Genomic DNA, 19,230 nt, shown 5'->3' on the forward strand with positions numbered 1-19,230 from the left:
GGATGACTCATCTGACCATATCACTTTTTTCAACAGTGCTTTTTGCACCACTGAACTCTCAAATGTGCATTCATCTTTGTAATGAGAGGTTTATGCACCGCAACCCTACTATAATATCCTTCTCTATGTAACTGTTGACAGACTGTTCTTGCTGACACAGTCTAGATCTAAATGCAGATGTCACTTTAGTCACTGTTCCTGTTGAATCACCAGCCAGCTGAGCAGTTTGTGACTAAAGCTCCTGCCATCCGTGCCCCAACAATGAATCCTCTTTCAAAGTCACTCAGATCTTTTCCTCTTGATACAAAATCAGAATCAACTGGGCCTGCTCAGCATTTTTATACATGTACACAGAGCATTATTGGATGTTAATTGCTTAATTGTACCATGCAGCGCACCTGTGTGGAGGCATCTGCTTTTATTATGTTTCTTCTCCCTCTCTTTTATTATCTTTATTATATATCTTGTTGTTATCATCATATATAAACATACAGCCAAATATGAAATATGGTCAAAAGCTCCAGAACAAGCTAGTAAGTGGACTTTTATGTCCACTTTTTATAAGTGACATTTATGTTTTACTTTGGAAAGTCAACCGGATGTGTCTCTGTTGTTCCGGTACCTTTACGCAGCTCCTCCTCCTCCCCCTCCCCCCCCCTCCTCCTCCTCCTCCTCATCATCCCTGTTTCCTTCAAGTCCTCAAATGTGGAGCTTCCTCCGTCGGCAGACACGGCGGGTACCGAGGCCTGATTCATGTTAACGACACACGTTAATATGAGGATGAGGAGATAAAAAACCCGTCTGGATGAAGGTGAGTTACGGAGCCTGTTTCCTGTTTGACTAACGCGGAAATGAGCCAGATGTCTGACAGATGTGGCTCGGTAGCTTTAGCTCGGACTGCTAACATCTTGTTTCTACGGCAGCACAGACTCTTAATGTGAGCTTGTTATGTGTTGACACAGGCTGAGAATATATCGGTGTCGTGAAATTAGGTTTAAACTGATATAAATTTTAATGAAATAAACGGTTTCTTTATTTGAGTGTCATGTAGAAGTGAAGGTGCAGCTTGTTGGCCTGTATGTCAGGTTTTACAGCAGAGGTGGAAGAACTATTCAGATCCTTTATTTCAGTAAAAGTACTAATGCAGCAATGTAAAAAACACTACATTACAAGTCCCGCATGAAAAATCCTACTGAAGTAAAAGTACACAAGTATCAGCAGCAAAATGTAGTTAATGTATTGCAGTAAAAGTATTGGTTTGGTCCCTCTGACTGATATATTATTATATATGACATCATTATATTATTAATATTGAAGCATCAGTGTGTAAGCAGCATGTTACTGTTGTAGCTGCTGGAGGTGGAGCTAGTTTCAACTACTTTATATACAGTTAACTAGTTTAGTCCAGTGGTTCCCAACCTAGGTGTCGGGGCCCTCCAAAGGGTCACCAGACAAATCTGAGGGGCCATAAGATGATTAATGGGAGAGAAAAGAAGAAAAAACAAAGTTCTGATACACAAATCTGTTTTCAGTTTTTGGACTTTTTCTCTAATCCTTGATTTTTGGTGAAATGTTGGATCATTTGAACATTTATTGAAATTAAACCATGTGAGAAGTTTGGAGGGAAAAATCACTATTTTGTGGAGCTGTTAACAACTCACAGACATCTGAAATGTGACCCCGACTACACACTGCTTTTTGTAAGACGTCAAAAGCCAAAAAGGTTGGAAACCACTGGTTTCATCTTTAACAATGTGTTGTATTTTAAAAGCTTGTTATATTATCCTTTGTGTCAAATGTTCATCTGAAAAGTAACTAAAGCTGTCAAATAAATGTAGTGGAGTAGAAAGTACAATATTTCCCTCTGAAATGTAGTGGAGTGGAAATATAAAGTAGCAAGAAATGGAAATACGAAAGTAAAGCACAAGTACCTCAAAATTGTACTTAAGTACCGTACTTGAGTAAATGTACTTAGTTAATTTCCACCACTGTTTTAGACAAGCCAGGGGCTGCAAAGTGAAGAAATGGAAAGATACTAAACAATATATTTACTTAAAATATACTCAGAGTAAAAGTAGTGGAGCTGCATGAAAAGAAACATTTTCCTCATTTATGAACGTTTTGGGTTGTTATTTTCTTCTTCTTGACTAGTCAGAGATAAAGATAAACTAAGGGACAAAGGTCAAACAGCAACGTGGGACTGTGAAACCACAAGAGACATTTTTATATGATATTAGGCTCAACACAAATGACTTTGTTTTATATGCTGATTAGGACTGCAACTAACGATTATTTCCATAACCAATTAATCTATCGACTATTTTCTTGATTAATCAATTAGATGTTTGGTCTTTAAATTGTCAGAAAATGGTCAAACATGTCAATCACTGTTTCCCATTTTTCACCGTTTTCTGACATTTTATAGACATTTTATAGACCCATAATGAAAATAATCATTAGTTGCAGCCCTACTCACATGTCCATAATACATTTAGAGTTACATTGGAGTTTGCATGACTCCAATCCACCGTCCAGTCCTCGTTCTGTGCAACAGTTCATTCAGACGAAGCTGATATTTGTGTCTTTGTGGATCTTTGGACAGAAGACAAAGTGCTTTGTTTGCATTGTGATGTTAAATGTAAGAAGTTGTATTGTTTCGCCACTGCAGCAACATTTGTGGTGTCTTATAAGTTCACGTGGACCGAGCTGTTGCTTGTGCACAACACAGTGAATCTAATTTTCGAATTACCCGAATATTTGTGCGATTGATCGATTAATTGTTTGGTCTATAAAAAATTCAGTGAAAAGTCACAATGACTGAAACGATTATTCAATAATCAGAATAGTTGCAGATTAATTTTCTGTTGAATTGTTGCTGTAATCCTCAACATCAGTATCAACAAAGTTCCTGTTATTTTTAATACAGAACTTTGTGTTACTGTAACTACACTGCAGCTCAGAGAGGAAACACTGATTACTAGAATTAAAAACAACTGTTTATACTCACTTTCTGAAGGCATCACTTCACTTAAATATTGACTTTCACTGTACATGTGGGCATTAGGATATTGTATTAAAATAGACTTTAAATAATCTGAACCCGTCCTTTTTTAAACTTGTGAATTATGCAGGAAAAAGAAGGAACTTTACAGATGCAGCCCTAAAATAAAATAAATAACACGAGAGGACGATGCGAGTGGAGCTCAGTCTGTAAACTCCCACACCGTCCTGGAAAGTGGTTTGTCAGGTAAAATCGCTGACGGCACCTGTGTGGGTGTGCGGGTCTCTTTTACGTGGAACATAAAGTGCCCAGACAAAGCAAAACCACTTCACTCGTCTCCTCAGATAATTCATCATGATGGCCGAGAGCAGATATTTGCACAACATAATGGATGTGTCAACATGAAATAATTATATTTACAGGGTTTTTTTCCACTTGCACACCCACCACCTCTCCAACTATTCAAATATAAGCTTATAACCCATCAAATAATAGTTTATGTCATGCATGTTGATGACTTTATAGACTGAAACTGTCTATTTTTTCTTTTAGTTGCAGTTCAGTTTCAGAAAGTGAAGTAGAGATGTTTGCTGTTGACTGAAGTCCATCCCCGAGAAACAAAATGAAGAGGAGGTTGCTTCGTGGTTTCCTGTCGGAAATCTCCATCCGGATGGCGCTGCTGGTGGTGTTCCTGTAAGTATTGATCCTCCTTTTGGATCGTTTGCATCTGTGAATGCATTATTTAATTTGCATCCCGGCTTCATGGATCCATTGTGGAGAAGGCAGGTGCTGTTTTAACGAAGGTAAACAAATGTTGCGGCTCTGATTGTGTATATGTCTGTGTGTGTGTGTGTGTGTGTGCTTCACTCAGTGTGACGGAGCAGCTTCCTCCTTTCTACCGTGAGATCCAGGCGGAGGAGATGTGGTTGTATAAATTCCATCGTGTGGAGAGAGACCACGTACCCACATCTCTCATGTTTGTAAGTAATATATCTGCATGTCTGTGACTTAAAGACAGACAAAATAAATCCCTCGGCTGAGTTTTAAATCCTTCCTTTATTTTACTGCGTTTAAAGGACTATACCGATAAATCCATATACTATAAGTGTCTTTTGATGATGAAAACACTTTATATTACTGTCGACAATGTTCCAAAACACATTTTAAGATTTGTTTCCTACCTTCCAGACAGTCACTGGATTCATTTAATTTCAAAACAATTTTAACTTACAGAGACATAAACTTTACTGGAGAAATCTAATCCATCATTATGAATATTATTATTATTATTATTATTATTGTTTTCAAATCCCTCAATGCTTTCACTTGTTATCAATCATAAAATGAAACATTAACAAAACTTAAAGTGGACATAAATACTTTTTGTTTTTACTTTAATCAAGCATGTCTTAAGTGTCTGTAAGTTGAGTTGAAGTGTGTTTGATTTGTAGTTAAAGGACGAGTCCACAGTTTTTCAAGTCCGTCCTAAAACAACAGTCAGATGACCAAATGAACATTGACTCATGTTTCCTCCTGTTCAAACTGACCATTAGAAGATCCCTTCATAATGCACTTAAAATGTAAGTGATGGGGAACAAAATCTACAGTCCTTCTGTGCGAAAATGTATTTAAAAGTTTATCTGATGCTAATGTGAAGCGTCAGCCGTCCAAATTAGTCAAATCAATTCAATATCTTTCACAGTTACAGTCTTTTTAGTGCCAAATTCCCTCTTTTTGTTCTACTGCAGCTGAACAGGAAAACACTGTCGAGACACAAACGTAAACAGAACGATTAAATCTGTTCAAAATGTTCATTTTGGCACCTGACTGTTGTTTTAAGACACATAAAAAATTATGAACCTATTCTTTTCATTCTTCCTTTAAATAGATTGGACTAATTATATTCTGTGTTTTCACCAGAGCGTGGCGGTTTTCACACCGCTGATCGTAATCATGGTTTTCACCTTCCTGAAGAAGTCTGAGCGAGGAGATCTGAAGGAGGCGTCGCTGGGTGAGAAACAGACAGCTGCGTACAAACATTTGGTTATTCATATTAATAAAAATGTCAACTAGAGTCTTTTTCCTCATGATTCAGTTTTGTTTCCTTCTCTCATCCAGCTGTGACACTGACTCTGGTGCTGAACGGAGTTTTCACCAACGTCATCAAACTGGCTGTCGGCAGGTAAACGCTGTACAAAATGTCATCTGGTGCCATAGTGGGTGAAAGCCTAACTCTGTCCTCTCTGCCTCAGGCCACGACCAGACTTCTTCTACCGCTGTTTTCCAGACGGTCAGATGAACCTGGAGCTTCGCTGCAGCGGCGACCCAGATGTGGTCATGGAGGGCAGAAAGAGCTTTCCTAGCGGACACTCTTCCTGTAAGAGCCTCTTCTGGGCAATTATACTTCTATAGCTGGTACACTTTCATCAGCAGGCAACAAGGAAAGAAAACAAATGTACAAAGCAGGCCAGGGAGCAAATGATACATCTGAAAATAGATGTACGTAAGTGTATTTTTGCCTCCAGGCAATTATTTTGCTGTGTGAGCAGGAGAGCATTCGACGTTAAAACATCTTTCCAGCTCTGATCCTGGTCCCTTCTCTTTGTTGTTCTCTCTGTTTCTGTATAAAACTTCTTCTGGCTCTAATCATTCGATCTCTTCTCTCTGCTTCCAGTTGCTTTCGCAGGATTGGGCTTCACGGCGTTGTACATCGCAGGAAAGCTGCGCTGCTTTAATGCGGCAGGCCAAGGCAGAGCGTGGCGGCTGTGTGCCTTCCTCACCCCTTTACTGGTGGCGACTGTGATCGCCCTCTCCAGAACCTGCGACTACAAACACCACTGGCAAGGTGAGAGTCAGAGCACCGCTTAGCACTGAAATCATGTCGTATGTTGAGTCTGATCCATGAGTCACATACAGAAAGAAGTGATCTTAAAGTGACAAATATATCATAAATGCAATTACGGGACATTGTTTAACTTTTCCTCCCACATGAGCTTCATTAAAGGCAAATGCAGATTATTTTGGTTGCAAACGTGTTGGTTTGACTTTTGTGTTAAACTGCCAGCCGTAACCTTTTTGTGCTTCATTTTTATGCCAGCAATCATTTCATAACAAAACATATGTTTACTAAAATGGTTGATATTTTATGGAGTTGTATTTTTTGGGGGGGATTCTTTGAATTTTTGGAGGATCAAGTTTATTCCAGATAGGAAAACTCATGAAATCTGATAAATTCTTTGCGGAAGTGAAGCGATTCTAATTGAAACGAGTTATTAGTTTCATTCAAATGTATCAGACTGCATTTCACAACTTGTTTCATATGTTCATTTTGTTCTCATTGTGGGGCCACTTCTTCTTTTGTAAGTGCAAGTTGAAAAAGAAGTCGGGTACCTTGAGGAGTCTTTGGTCCCTACTAGCACTAAGCAACTAAGTTTTGTTTTGTTTTTTCTTTTTACGAGCAGGTCCCCGTTTTGTTTGTATTGTGCACGTGTGTGTGCACAAGGACACAGGATTCAGGCCCTGCTATTGGTTTCATGCTATCCTGTTTGACAACGGGTGGTGATAAAACACTAACAAACGTAGCAGCACACCAACAAAGGCGATTTAGAAGACTGGAAAAAATAGATGTAATAAATGCAAATGTGCAGTAGCCGATTTGTTTTTCTTTTTTCTTTTAAACAAAATGCAAATGTTTAATGAGGAAGGACATTATTCAAAATGTTTGTTAGACTTCAAGGATAATTTATATTTGTTTAAAAAAAAAAAGAAAAAAAACTCCACAGGGCACCTTTAAGTTCAGTTTAGTCATTTATTGAGTTGCATTATGGGAAGTGTAGGATGCAGTGTTTTTGGAGTTTAACCTCGTCTTTTTGGGAGTGTGATATTAGAATGCTGGACTACCTTTAGCGCCACATCCCACACTGTGGAGACACAGATTTGAGAATGAATCTCCTCATGTATGTGTGTCTTTCTTTCTCTCTCTTTCTTGTAGATGTGTTAGTGGGTTCTCTGCTGGGTCTCGTGTTCGCCTGGCTGTGTTACAGACAGCACTACCCTCCATTACAGGACCCCGACTGCCACAGACCTCTGCGTCACAGAGAGGGTGTCCCTGCCGCACAGGAACGCAGGCTGGCCAACTCCAACTACATCCTGCCCCTGTAACCAGCTGTAACTTGATTATACTCTTTAATGGTGTCATTTATAACGGGTTACATGTTAATCCTTCAACCTCTGGTTTTCGCATCCTTAGGGCTGGGCAGTATATCAATATTTACTGTTTATCATTGTAACTGTATTGTGGGAATTTTCTTTTTGGTGGTGAAACATGAGACTAAACTAAAATGACACTTTTTCTCCTGAAAGTTTCCTGAAACATTTGAGAGTTGCTGACAATACTAAAACCAGTTTAACAGCCAATATTTAAAGGTCTGGTGGTCATGACATTTATTTTTTTCCCCATCTGGCCCAGCCCTACTGTACACACCCTGTGTATTGTGCCTATAGATCACATAACATTAAGTACTCACAACAGCTGAGCAGGTCAAGTACACAAGCACCACACTAAAAGTTCACTGCCCGTCAGTCTCTGGCTCAGCTGCTGTGAAACAGTTTAGTCGTGTAGGGTCACTATTTTGTGATTGTTTTGTAAACTCGCAACTATTTAAAAAAAAGCAGGGTTTAGACTCGAGGAGGAAAAATGAGAATCTTAAGTTCAAACATCTGCTTACTAATGAATCAGAGATTCCAGCTGCATCTCAACATCAGATCAAAAACAGTCACAGCATCGACTGGGAAGAAGCGAAAGTCGCTAGAGACCGTCGTCTTTAACCAGAAACAATAGTTAACCCCCAATATACGACGAGCACATAACTTAACATGATTAGACCTGAGTCTGATGCACTCGCTGAAGAAGACCATGAGATGTGGATGCGCCGTTTGATCAGTATTGGTGACCTTATTAAGACAGTTTCGTTATCCACATCGTCATAAGAAACAGTGTTTCTGCTATCAGTTATATTCTCTCAGTGACTCCCTGGTCTCATGTGACCTTACATATAAATGATCTAAATGACAGTGAGGTTCAAAGATTTTAAATTTGAGGGGAAAAAGGTGTTGAAATAGAAAAAGTCAGCTGGGTGCATCTGTAGCGTGACATGCGGTTGAAACCTCTGAATCATTAGTAAGTTGACCTTTGAACTTAGATTCCCTTCACCAGGTTGTATTTTGGATGAAGAAACCTGGCGAAGTACGAGTCGTTGATGTGGGCTGTTCATGTCTGAAATTCGGGGTGGGGCGATCCTTTTTATAACAGTATATGTCATTTTAAATCACAATATCAGTATACATATATATTGTGATACAATCAACCTTTTAGAAAATCATTTAAGAAGTTGTTAATGGATAAAATAACCAGACCAGGATGTCTGTTTCGGAGGCGAATTCAGCAACTTATCTCAACAACTTGGTCAGCGTCGCATCTTTGGTCTTCTCAGTTTCGCTCTACTGTCTCCATCTTGAGTGCTTTAAATCTCTTTGTCTTCCTATATTTTGAATGTCAACCCGTTACCATTCACATATTAATGAATTGATATATCACTTGATAACATCCTGATGTAGCAGTTACACTCGACTCGTACTACAGTTTTTGCAGTGCCTGCTGTACTTATTTATAATTCTTAAAAAAAAATCATATCTCTGGTCTAACTGGACAGCACATCAAAATATCGTCAGGCGTTAATATGACTGTAAGAGAATATAAATGTTTTTTTTTTCAGTGGTCTCAGGCTTACTGTAGGTCTGTTTATACGTCACTGCACACTGGCTCAGCGGCCGACCCGTTCAAACAAAAGTGTGAATGTTCAGCGGAGATGAAGAGACGTCACAGGGGTTGTTTATTTTTTTGTTTGTTTGTTTTTGTTTTTTTTTGGAGTGACAGTAGATCTTTCTGATGATGAACCTGAGTGGGGTCAGACTGTAGCCTCTCCAGGTGATGGTGCTAGCCTCCCAGTGCTCCTGCTGGTCAGGTTTTCTGTCCTGTTAATAGTTTTATCGTCACTTAAAGAAATTTGGTGGTTTGTTGATTTTCGTTGGTAGATTTCATCAAAGTTTAATTTAAAAGATTGAACGTTTATAGTCTGTTTTACTTATTTCCGTTCTGTTCAATGTTTTTTTCAATTTCATCCTTTAATTACAGCTGACTTGTTGGTTTAAAATTTGATAGAAAGTGTCAAATTTTTATGCAGAAATGATGTTTTTTTTGCAGGTTGAAACATGAGAAACTAAAAGGAACCTCATCGTGTTTTTTGTTTTCGTGTCAAACCAGCCAAAGTTTTGCAGGGTCAAAGCACTTTTGTTCGTCGTCGTCGTACATCCAGCTAAAATCCAACTGGATCGCAACAGTTTCAGACCAAACTTGGCAGAAAAACCTGGTGAATTTTGTGCCTTTGTTTACTTCTTTGTTTCTCTGTTCATGAATGAAGTATATACTGCATGTAACAGTGTATGCTCTCTGTCATGTCGTCGACACCACTTGGGTCTGTAACTTTTAATTTTGTGTATAGGATTCACTTTGGGAAGATAATGATGTTTAAATGTGGCATGCTGCCTTTCTTTACCTCAGAAAAAAAAAACCCAACCCATATTACTTTTCATAGATTTCATTGTTGATGAAGTTTAACGAAGACAAATGTGAATATTTCTGGGTGGAAAAGTGTAACATTTACAACTGCGGGAGTAGCAAAGATGGAGAAAAAAAACCCTTCACTTTATACACATCTTTGAGACAAATAATATCTTTAATTTACTTTGCCAGTCTAACAGGTATTTATGAGATGATGTACAGGTGTTGTATTTAATTTTTTGGGGCATGTAGGAGTTTACTTGAATTTTAAATATGTGTTTGTTTATCCTAAATGTGATAATGTTATTTCATGAGAATAGGAATCATACTTGTGGGCACATGGGGGTTTGAGTAGATTGTTATCAAATACAAGTTAATTAGATTCTGCTGCATTTTGATAAAATCCTGCATGTTTCACATCTTAAGAGCTACGTCATTTGTTCTCATCACTTCTTTCTTGAATTTTACAGAGCAGGATACAGAATCCCCCACATTTCCATCCATTTCTTTTGTGATTTTTTTATTTTTTATTTTCAGAAAGTCGGTGTATATCAGGTTGATGATCGTGTCTCTTCAGATGTTCTGTCATGACGAGGGATGATACCAAAACTTGCCTGTTTTACTTTGTTTTCGTCATGCTCATCATTTGCCTTGGCTTTGTAGGAGCAAATAGCAGCCGCTCATGCTGACACAGTATCCTGATTGTATATGTTGTGATGCTTTTAATGAATCTTTTTGGTGACACTAAAATGATGTTTCTAAATAATCTTCCAATACACACATTTGTCCTCTTCTTATTTTGTGAGTCAGTGATTCTGGTGTTGAGTGTGTGAGATGAACTTATGCTGCGATGTTCAGGCTCCTGCTTGTGATACTTTTGAAGAATTGGGCAATAATTGTTTACATGTTAAAAAGCAAAAAAAAAATAAAATAGAATGTAGTTTTATTAAACAATGCTGAAGCACCTGATTAAATTAGGAAAGTTGAAGGAATATTACAGTCTGGATTTAAGAAATACTCCACATCCCCCAACACAACCTTCACTCCTTTAAGAAATTTGTGACACCACTAAAAGGTTTGTAAAATTATATTTTATAATTTTATTTTTTCCCCCATGTTTTCTTTTTTCATTTAACTGTACTCTGTTTAAAACAGAGGGTTTTGAATTTTAAACCTTTTCACTTTAATTTAATGAATTGTAATGTTGTCATTAATGCAAATCTGATGTAAACAGCTTCAGAGGGGAATCTGGACTGTAAGGAAATATGGATTTAGAGAAATCTAAACAACTTTTGCTGAGTAAAATGTCACATATGTATTTAAAATAGACTCAGTATTTATAAAAATGAGTCAAAAAGGGTTATAATACCAGATATGTAATTATTTTTACAACTTATTCCTTTAATTTTTTTTTTTAGTTGGGTTTTCTTTTACCTTAAATTGAGATGTTGAACCTAAAAATATGAAAATCAACCCTAAAAACCCCACTGTGTGTAAAATTGACAGGAAACAGGAAGTACAGAGATGCTAAATATACATTGTATATTGTGTTTTATATTTTTGTCCACTAGAGAGTAATTTATTTTTCAACTGTAAAACATCATGTCCACTACATGTTTTAGCCATAATTGTTAAAAAGATTTAATTTGAGGGAAACTTATCCACAATATTTATGTTTTATGTTATGGATTGTTTAAAGAAAACTAAACTAATATCGGCTGATACATCCTAATTATCAGATTTTTTAGACTCTCAGCATCCTCAATGATCACAGCTCATTAAAGTATAAATACTCTTTAGAAAGCAATGTCAGTAGTTTAACATTTTAGTGTGGAATCAATTAAATGCAGCTTTGGCAGGGCAATGAACAAGATAATTATTGAAGTTTTTCACTCTGTGTTGTAGCTCCTGTCCCAAAGTGGACATAAAATTTGTTTTGTCAAAAGATTTTTGCAGGAACCTGCACAAACTGCTGCCTTGTTGTCAGGTTGCTTGTTTTTTTTCTTTTCTTTCCTCTTTATTGAATACAAAAGTATAAACAGGCATCTGTAGAACTTGGCATTAAAACAAATCGGTTGTCCTTTTAAAATCCTTGAGATGCATTAATAATAAAAATTCACTAAATCTACTGGACTCTATACAACTGTATTTTAAGTAATCCCATCTCTCACACTTATGAGACTCTTTTTGATGACACTTTATCTTGTGTGTTTTTTGTTTTGTTTTGTTTTGTTTTTGTTTTACATATAACTTTATTACAATTTAATTTATTTCACTTCCTTATTTATTTTTTTATTTTTTTACTTGATTACATCAAACCGTATTCGTGGCAGTCATGGTCTCAGTTATATTGATGAACTAAACCAAAGTTTAGTTCAGGTTTCTTCTTTGTTTTTAAGTAGCGGTGTTTGTCAATGGCGGGGGGCGTGGCCTTATGCGTATGACGTACAACGTGTGACGTGTAGATTTGGCGCCACATTTCCAACAAGGAACACAGTGCAGCAAAAAGAGCTCCGGGTCTGACAGATAACCAAATAACTCGCTGTTCATGAGACTTTAGCTGCATTTTATCGTGTTTTGCTCGTCGTTAAAGCTTTTAACAGTCTGTATAACTTTTAATTCACATTCTTGAAAATGTTTATCGCGGACATACGGAGGGAATTTTATGAAGTTGTTGCCAACCAGGTACGTTGTTGTTTGAGCTATAAGCTAGCAAGAAGAGTATTTACGTTACGATTCAGCGGAGAGATAACGTCAATTATCGTTTGAGGCACAAAGTACTTATTATAGTATACTTTAACACAAACTATGATACTCTTCTTTTAGAGAGTCGCACTCCTGGTGGCATCAGACATCGACGCTCTATGCGCCTGTAAGGTACTGCAGGTAAGATATAACTTAAAGCTGACTTATTTGTTTCAAGTCTGTCTTAAAACAACAGTCAGGTGCTCATATGAACACTAAACACTGTTTCCCTCCTGTTCATACTGGCTATTAAAAGGTCCCCTTCAAATGTGTTTTCAGTGTAAATGATGAGGGGCAAAATCCACAGTGTTTCCAAACAGTCATTTTATGCAAAAATGCATTTAAAAGTTTACCTGAAGCTTATATGAGTTATTCATACCAAGTGGATGTCTGACACATTTACAGTCTTTTTTTAGCATCAATTCACTCTTTGTTTTTCCTAGGACAGTGCTTCCCTATTGAGCTGCGTTGAAAGTATAGTAACAAAAAGAGGGACTTTGTGACTAAAAAGACTGTAATGTTGAAATATATCTACTTGATTTGACTCATTTGGACAACTGAAACTTCATGTTATTTTCATAAAAACTTGTGTCCAGATAATCTGTTTGCTTGGTAGCATGAAAGCAAAAAAGAAAAAAAAACCTCTAAATTGTACTGCTTGCATATTTGAAATGTTTATCTCACTCAGTTATGTAAATGCTGCCAAAAATATATCTTCACTATAGGGCTGCAACCAATGATCATTTTCATTATTGATTAATCTGTTGATTATTTTCTTGTTTGGCCCAAAAAATGTCAGAAAATGGCGAAAAATGTCAATCACTGTTTCCCAAAGCCCAAGATGATATCCTCAAATGTCTTTTTTGTCTCAACAGTCCACAACCCAAATTCAGTTTATAGTTATAGAAGACTAAAGAAACCAGAAAATATTCACATTTGAGAAGCTGGAATCAGACAATTTTGACTTTTTTTTCTTAAAAAATGACTCTAAAGGATTAATTGATTATCAAAATAGTTGCAGATAAATTTAATGGTTGATAACTAATCAATTAATGGTTGCAGCTCAACTGCACTAGAGCTGATAGTGTTGTCTCAGTCATGAATTTATTGCGTTTGAATAGTGCTGTGAGTTTGAGTAAGAGTCTGACAAATGATAGATGATAAAACATTTAGCTAAGATTTTTTTCTCATCTGCCTCTTTTTTTAGTCACAAAAGTGTCTTAAGATACATGATGATGATAAATTAGTAAACTAAACAATTTTTTCTTCACCAGGCGTTGTTCCACTGCGACCAGGTCCAATATACACTTGTACCAGTGAAAGGCTGGCAGGACCTCAGTACTGCCTTCCTCGAACACAAAGAGCAGGTACGAAGCTCTGTTCGTCTTTCAGTTAAGTTATATCATAAAGAAGAGTTGTTTAATTTTGCTACAGTGTCCTTTGTGTTTTTTGTCTGTGTTGTAGTTTCGATACTTTGTTCTCATCAACTGTGGAGCAAATGTTGACCTGCTTGAGATGCTGCAGCCTGACGATGACTCCATCTTCTTCATCTGTGACACTCACCGGCCTGTAGATGTGGTCAACATCTACAACGACACCCAGGTGATGGATAATGACCATTTCAGCTCAAATTTCAGATGAATTATTGATTTTTAAATGTGTTGGATCCTTTATTTGTATTTTTAAAGCATCATAATGTGAGCATTAAGGTTTTTGTTTGTTTGTTTTGCTCCTGAGGTTTGATGTTTGAGCAACACAAATAATGCATCAATACTTGCATTTGTGGAAGTTAAGATTTATAAACCATCATCTTCGTTCCTCCCACAGATAAAGCTTTTAATTAAACAGGACGATGACCTGGGCGTGCCCTCCTATGATGATATCTTTCGAGATGAAGATGATGAGGAAGGAGATGACTCTGGAAATGAGAGTGACGAAGGCTCAGAGCCGTCTGGCAAAAGGAGGAGATTTGATGAGGTATCTATTTAACAGAATTGGTGCACAACGTGGAAGTTCAGCAGAACAATATAACGGTGTGTTCGTGTTGTTGCAGGGGGCAGTTGAGAGGAGAATCGAGAGACAGCGAGCGAGGAGGGAGTGGGAGGCACGAAGGTGAAGTGTTTTTAAAGGATGGGATGATGTTTGTCAAATAAGCAGTACGGTGACTAAATATAAACATGTTTCATTAATTTCACAGGAGAGAGATCTTGTTTGACTACGAGCAGTATGAATACCATGGAACGTCTGTGAGTAAAAGATTTTATAAAATTTCTTGACATGATATCCAGCGAGTTCTGAAAAATGTATATGAATTTAATCTGCATGTTTGAACTTTCACAAAAGCCTTAAGCTGTAAGAAAATCTGATCTTATCGTTTGTGTGTGTATATAGATAGATAGATAGATAGATAGATACACACACTTTTAAGGGTTGCACAGCTGTATGTTGATCATCATTTAACTTTCCTGTTTTTCAGTCAGACTGAACAATTTTCAGATGTTTTCATATGTTTCTTTTGTTAGGCTGCGATGATGTTTTTTGAACTGGCCTGGATGTTGACTAAAGACACCAAGGACATGCTCTGGTAAGCTCTGATGTTATTTCCTTTTTTTAATGACACACATTTTATGCAAATGCACTGTGGACTACAGAGACTTTTAGATGTAGACTGTTGAGTTTTTTCTTTATGCAGGTGGGCCATTATTGGGCTGACAGACCAGTGGGTTCATGATAAAATCACACAGTAAGATTTTTTTAAAATTATTCCAAAACATAATTCCCTTTGAGTACATGTCTGCTGTAGTGTCATTCATATGTTTTTGCTTTCTTCTTGGCTGCAAGATTATTGTTTACTGTGTGTTTGCATGAAGATGTGCACTGACATTGAGCTATTTTTGTCTTCCTTGATCCTTTTAAAGTATGAAGTATGTAACAGACATCGCCACAATGCAGCGACACGTTTCCCGCCATAACCACCGAAATGAGGATGAGGAGAACTCTCTCTCCATCGACTGTATGAGGATCTCCTTTGAATACGAGTATCCTTAATTCATCTTGACTTGTCATCATTATGGAGCTTTATAATTCTGCTTCCCACTCATAAATTCAGGTATTATAGCTGCAGTAATCACTCTTACAGACTCTTTGCAGCTGTCTCTGCCTCTTTTTTTTCTTTGTGTTTGCCTTAAATCTTTGCCTCAGCCTGCGTTTAACCCTCTACCAGCACTGGTCTCTGTATGAGAGCATCTGTAATTCATGTTACACGTCCTGCAACTTCAAGCTTTGGACTTTAAATGGCCAAAAGAAACTCCAGGAGTTTCTGGCTGACATGGGGTAAGTACTTGGTGACTTCACAATGAAATGTTTATCAACAAAAGAACCAGTTATAAAGTAGAAGTTGAGCTCAGGCTGTAATGTGAAATAGAGTTTACATGCTTTACTTGCTAATATTTGTTGGTGGTGCCACTTGTAACAGGCTACCTCTGAAGCAAGTGCGACAGAAATTCAACTCCATGGACATGTCGATCAAAGAGAACCTTCGGGACGTCATTGAAGAGTCGTCAAATAAATACGGGTATGAATCTAGAAAAGAGGAAGTGATGCTGTTGTCATTCAGTTGACTTTATAGGTTATACATGGATGCATTTATTAACACACAACCTGAAATGATTGGTCTTTGTTTTCCTCCTCCATCAGTATGAAAGATATCCGCATTCAGACGTTTGGTGTTCACTTTGGCTTTAAGAACCGTTTCCTTGCCAGCGACATGGTGCACGCTACTGCTGCTTTACTGGAGAGCACTGAGAAAGATGAGAGTGACAGTGACAACTTCATCAAGGCTCTGGACTCCCTCTCCAGGTGTGTAGCAGAAATAAAATTGCCTGGCTGATTAGTTCAATGCCTAAAGTTTCCAGGATTTTCTTACTTTTTCGATGTAGAGATAACCAGGTTTGATTTATTTCACCTCAGGCATGAAATGTTTTAAAGCTGTAAAAATGTTTATGACCTGATAATGAAATACTTGTGTCAAAATAACTTTCTGACTCCTTTCTGTCTGTGTAGGAGTAACCTTGACCGACTACATTCAGGCATTGACCTGGCAAAGAAGAAGCTTATTGCCGTCCAGCAGACTGTAGCCAGCTGCATCTGTACCAACCTCATCCTGTCACAAGGACCTTTCCTCTACTGCTACCTTATGGAGGTACGAGTGTCTGTATGATCAACGTTCACAGTATGTGACTGTTTGTTAGCCGTAGATCGTGCTCAGTTCAAGCCTTTCCTCCTCCTGCTTTTTTGTGTACAGGGCACCCCTGATGTGAAGCTCTTTTCTAAGCCCATGGCCTTGATTCTGCTCTCAAAGTACCTCCTGAAAGCTTTTGTCCATTCGGTGAGTGTCTCGCTGCTGTCCAAATGGAGGTAGATTGCGGAGGAAGTAGACTGTTACTGATGTCTTTTCACTCATGCTGTTTTGTCCGTTAGACGAGGAATAAACGCTGCAAACTGCTTCCCCTCATCATGGCTGCTCCCAAGGATGTGGAGAAGGGGACTGTCATTGTTGTGGGAATCCCACCTGAGTCTGAGACATCTGACAAGAAGAAGTAAGACCCCACTTTGTAGATCTATACGATATAAACAGCAAAAACTGTGCTGGGCTGCATGTAAGCACAGCTTTCCCACACAAATGAGATGCTAAGGCTCATAATATGCTCAGTAATTCAAGATAAATGTTTCTCCAACATAACTTAAAACTGTATTTAAAAAGCCGCTTCAAAAATGTTTCACAGAAAATATAACCTCAGAATTTTGATATTCGGACTGTATATATTAATGTATTCCATATCTGGTGTCGTTTCTTTGATTCCAGGGCTGCAACTAATTGTTTTCATTATTCATTAATCTGCCAGTTATTTTCTTGATTAATAGATTGTTCATTTTTCCTATATAATGTCAGAAATTTGTGAAAAATGACTTGATTATATATTTTTCCAGAGCACAGATATCTTGTTTTGTCTGATCAACAGTCCAAAACTCAAACATGTTCAGTTTACTTCATGTATGACACAGAAAAGCTTCAAAACAGCACATTTGAGAAGCTAAAATCAGCAAATTCTTGGTATTTTTGCTCAAAAAATGACTTGATTATCAAAACAGCTGCTGATTAATCTTCTGTTGATCAACTCATTGATTTAATATTTGCAGCTTTAATTGACTCTGCCGGCCTACAGTACATATAAGCATGTTATTGCTGTTTTAATATGATACTTTCAGAAAAATTCTACCTTCTTATATTTGTTGCTGTTTTAAGTTGTTTTGAATTTGACTCTGCAGTTCTAAAAACATTTGATTAAAATCTTTCCTTAGAGGTAAATGACTAAAACAAAATAACACAATTTTTTTTGTAGCTAAATTTAAAATACACAGAAATGATGGTGTGTTTTGAGTGACATCATCATTTCCTCATCTCTCGTCTATTCTCTGTATTCAGTTTCTTTGGCCGAGCGTTTGAGAAAGCAGCAGAGAGCACCAGCTCCAGAACTCTTCACGACCACTTTGACACTTCAAGTAAGTGATCGAATCGTTTTACTTCTGTATCGTGCAGCGTCTTTATGCTCACTAACGTTCGTTGTGAGAGGGAGTCGTCATCTCTTCATTAGACACCAGGTGGCAGCGTTGTCTCCGTTTCATGTCTAGTTGAACTTTATTTGTGAAAAATCATGATTCAGACAGTTAAACATGCTGATCACTGGGCATCATGAAATAAATGTGCTACATGTTAGGTCGTTAATTGCTTCTCAGTCATAGTCCAGAATAGTGCTACACTTTCCTACCTGAAACATTTTAGGTATCAGAGACATTTGAGTGGAGAAATTACTTGCAGAAAACCTCTTTAAAGGAAACCTGTTGCTGGCTGATGAATATATGCAGTTTTTCTTCACACACCTCTTCTAACCTCTGATTCTTCTTCTGCAGTAATTGAACTGAAGACGGAGGACAGGAGCAAGTTTCTGGATGCTCTCATCACCCTTCTGTCATGAGAACCTTCAGTACTGAATTTGAGTTTTGAGATTGAGTCTAAAGTCTTAAAGGCTTGAAAAGTGTGAGTGCTGGTGCTGTTCACATCTTTATGTCAGATGTGATTAAAACCAATCACATCAGATATATATATATGGTGTCACTAGTATAAAAACTTTATCCATGTTTTTAAGGTTTTTATTAGTTTTGTGTGTATATTGTACAGTCTTTTTGTAAATGTGTGGGAGTCTTATTTTTGCTTTTAAATTCTGAACGTTTTGTCTTTTTATTTCTGACCATGTATATGAGAAGGTCAACAAATTTAACATTTTAAACATGTTTAATAAAACATATTAAATGACTTCAGTGCTTTGATTGAGCAAAGTAATTCAACTGTTTCATTGTTATCGTTACTCTGCGGTTTTGAGGTGTGAGAGTGATGAAATACAGGAAATTGAAATTCTTTGACGTTGAAGATGTTAATTGTTCTTTGAAGTTTTAGCTTTTATATCATTAAGGCACTCACTGGAAAGTTCCTTTTGGTTTTTTTTTCAGGTTTTATTTTGTCGTACTTTAGGTTTTCTCAGTCACCAGAGATTTTAGACAGCAGTTTAAAAAAAAGAAAAAAAGGATAATTTCAAATACTCTAAATCATTTTCTTTTCTGTTTTCATACCAGTTTCCATTAATTTAGATGGAAAATGTGAAGCAGATCATTTTGCTAAGGAATGACTGTTTGAAACAGGTGTTGTGATTATGTAACTTGAGTTTAAACTGATGCGTCATCCTTTTTAATAACTGTGTTGCAAGAAACTCCTGCCTTTTAGTAAAATATGGCCCAGTTTATCTTGGGC

General features: G+C 37.3%; 2 protein-coding genes across 2 annotated transcripts; both read left to right on the forward strand.

Moving 5' to 3' along the window:
- The first annotated feature begins 666 nt into the window (after nt 1-666).
- Nucleotides 667-10,417, forward strand: plpp5 (phospholipid phosphatase 5). The gene is made up of 8 exons (XM_044376071.1): nt 667-811; nt 3,554-3,694; nt 3,873-3,981; nt 4,922-5,012; nt 5,120-5,183; nt 5,254-5,378; nt 5,676-5,846; nt 6,993-10,417. The coding sequence occupies exons 2-8, from the start codon at nt 3,624-3,626 to the stop codon at nt 7,160-7,162; spliced, it is 801 nt and encodes a 266-aa protein (XP_044232006.1). The 5' UTR covers nt 667-811; nt 3,554-3,623; the 3' UTR covers nt 7,163-10,417.
- Nucleotides 10,418-12,081: 1,664 nt separating this feature from the next.
- On the forward strand, nt 12,082-18,743 carry cdc45 (CDC45 cell division cycle 45 homolog (S. cerevisiae)). The gene is made up of 18 exons (XM_044376080.1): nt 12,082-12,305; nt 12,447-12,506; nt 13,640-13,732; nt 13,830-13,967; nt 14,193-14,342; nt 14,419-14,477; nt 14,563-14,611; nt 14,888-14,949; nt 15,058-15,108; nt 15,284-15,403; nt 15,567-15,698; nt 15,841-15,939; nt 16,062-16,223; nt 16,428-16,566; nt 16,669-16,752; nt 16,845-16,963; nt 17,851-17,927; nt 18,336-18,743. Exons 1-18 carry the CDS (start codon nt 12,255-12,257, stop codon nt 18,398-18,400), a joined length of 1,710 nt encoding a protein of 569 aa, XP_044232015.1. The 5' UTR covers nt 12,082-12,254; the 3' UTR covers nt 18,401-18,743.
- The last annotated feature ends 487 nt before the right edge of the window (nt 18,744-19,230 follow it).

Source organism: Thunnus albacares, chromosome 2 (assembly GCF_914725855.1).
Source record: "Thunnus albacares chromosome 2, fThuAlb1.1, whole genome shotgun sequence".
Taxonomy (NCBI): Eukaryota; Metazoa; Chordata; class Actinopteri; order Scombriformes; family Scombridae; genus Thunnus; species Thunnus albacares.

Coding starts and splice junctions, on each gene's coding strand:
- plpp5 (XM_044376071.1), top strand. CDS start 3,624: ATGAAGAGGAGGTTGCTTCGTGGTTTCCTGTCGGAAATCTCCATCCGG. Junction 3,695..3,872: donor GCGCTGCTGGTGGTGTTCCT/GTAAGTATTGAT, acceptor TGCTTCACTCAG/TGTGACGGAGCAGCTTCCTC. Junction 3,982..4,921: donor TACCCACATCTCTCATGTTT/GTAAGTAATATA, acceptor TGTTTTCACCAG/AGCGTGGCGGTTTTCACACC.
- cdc45 (XM_044376080.1), top strand. CDS start 12,255: ATGTTTATCGCGGACATACGGAGGGAATTTTATGAAGTTGTTGCCAAC. Junction 14,950..15,057: donor GACACCAAGGACATGCTCTG/GTAAGCTCTGAT, acceptor TTCTTTATGCAG/GTGGGCCATTATTGGGCTGA. Junction 15,940..16,061: donor GAGTCGTCAAATAAATACGG/GTATGAATCTAG, acceptor CTCCTCCATCAG/TATGAAAGATATCCGCATTC.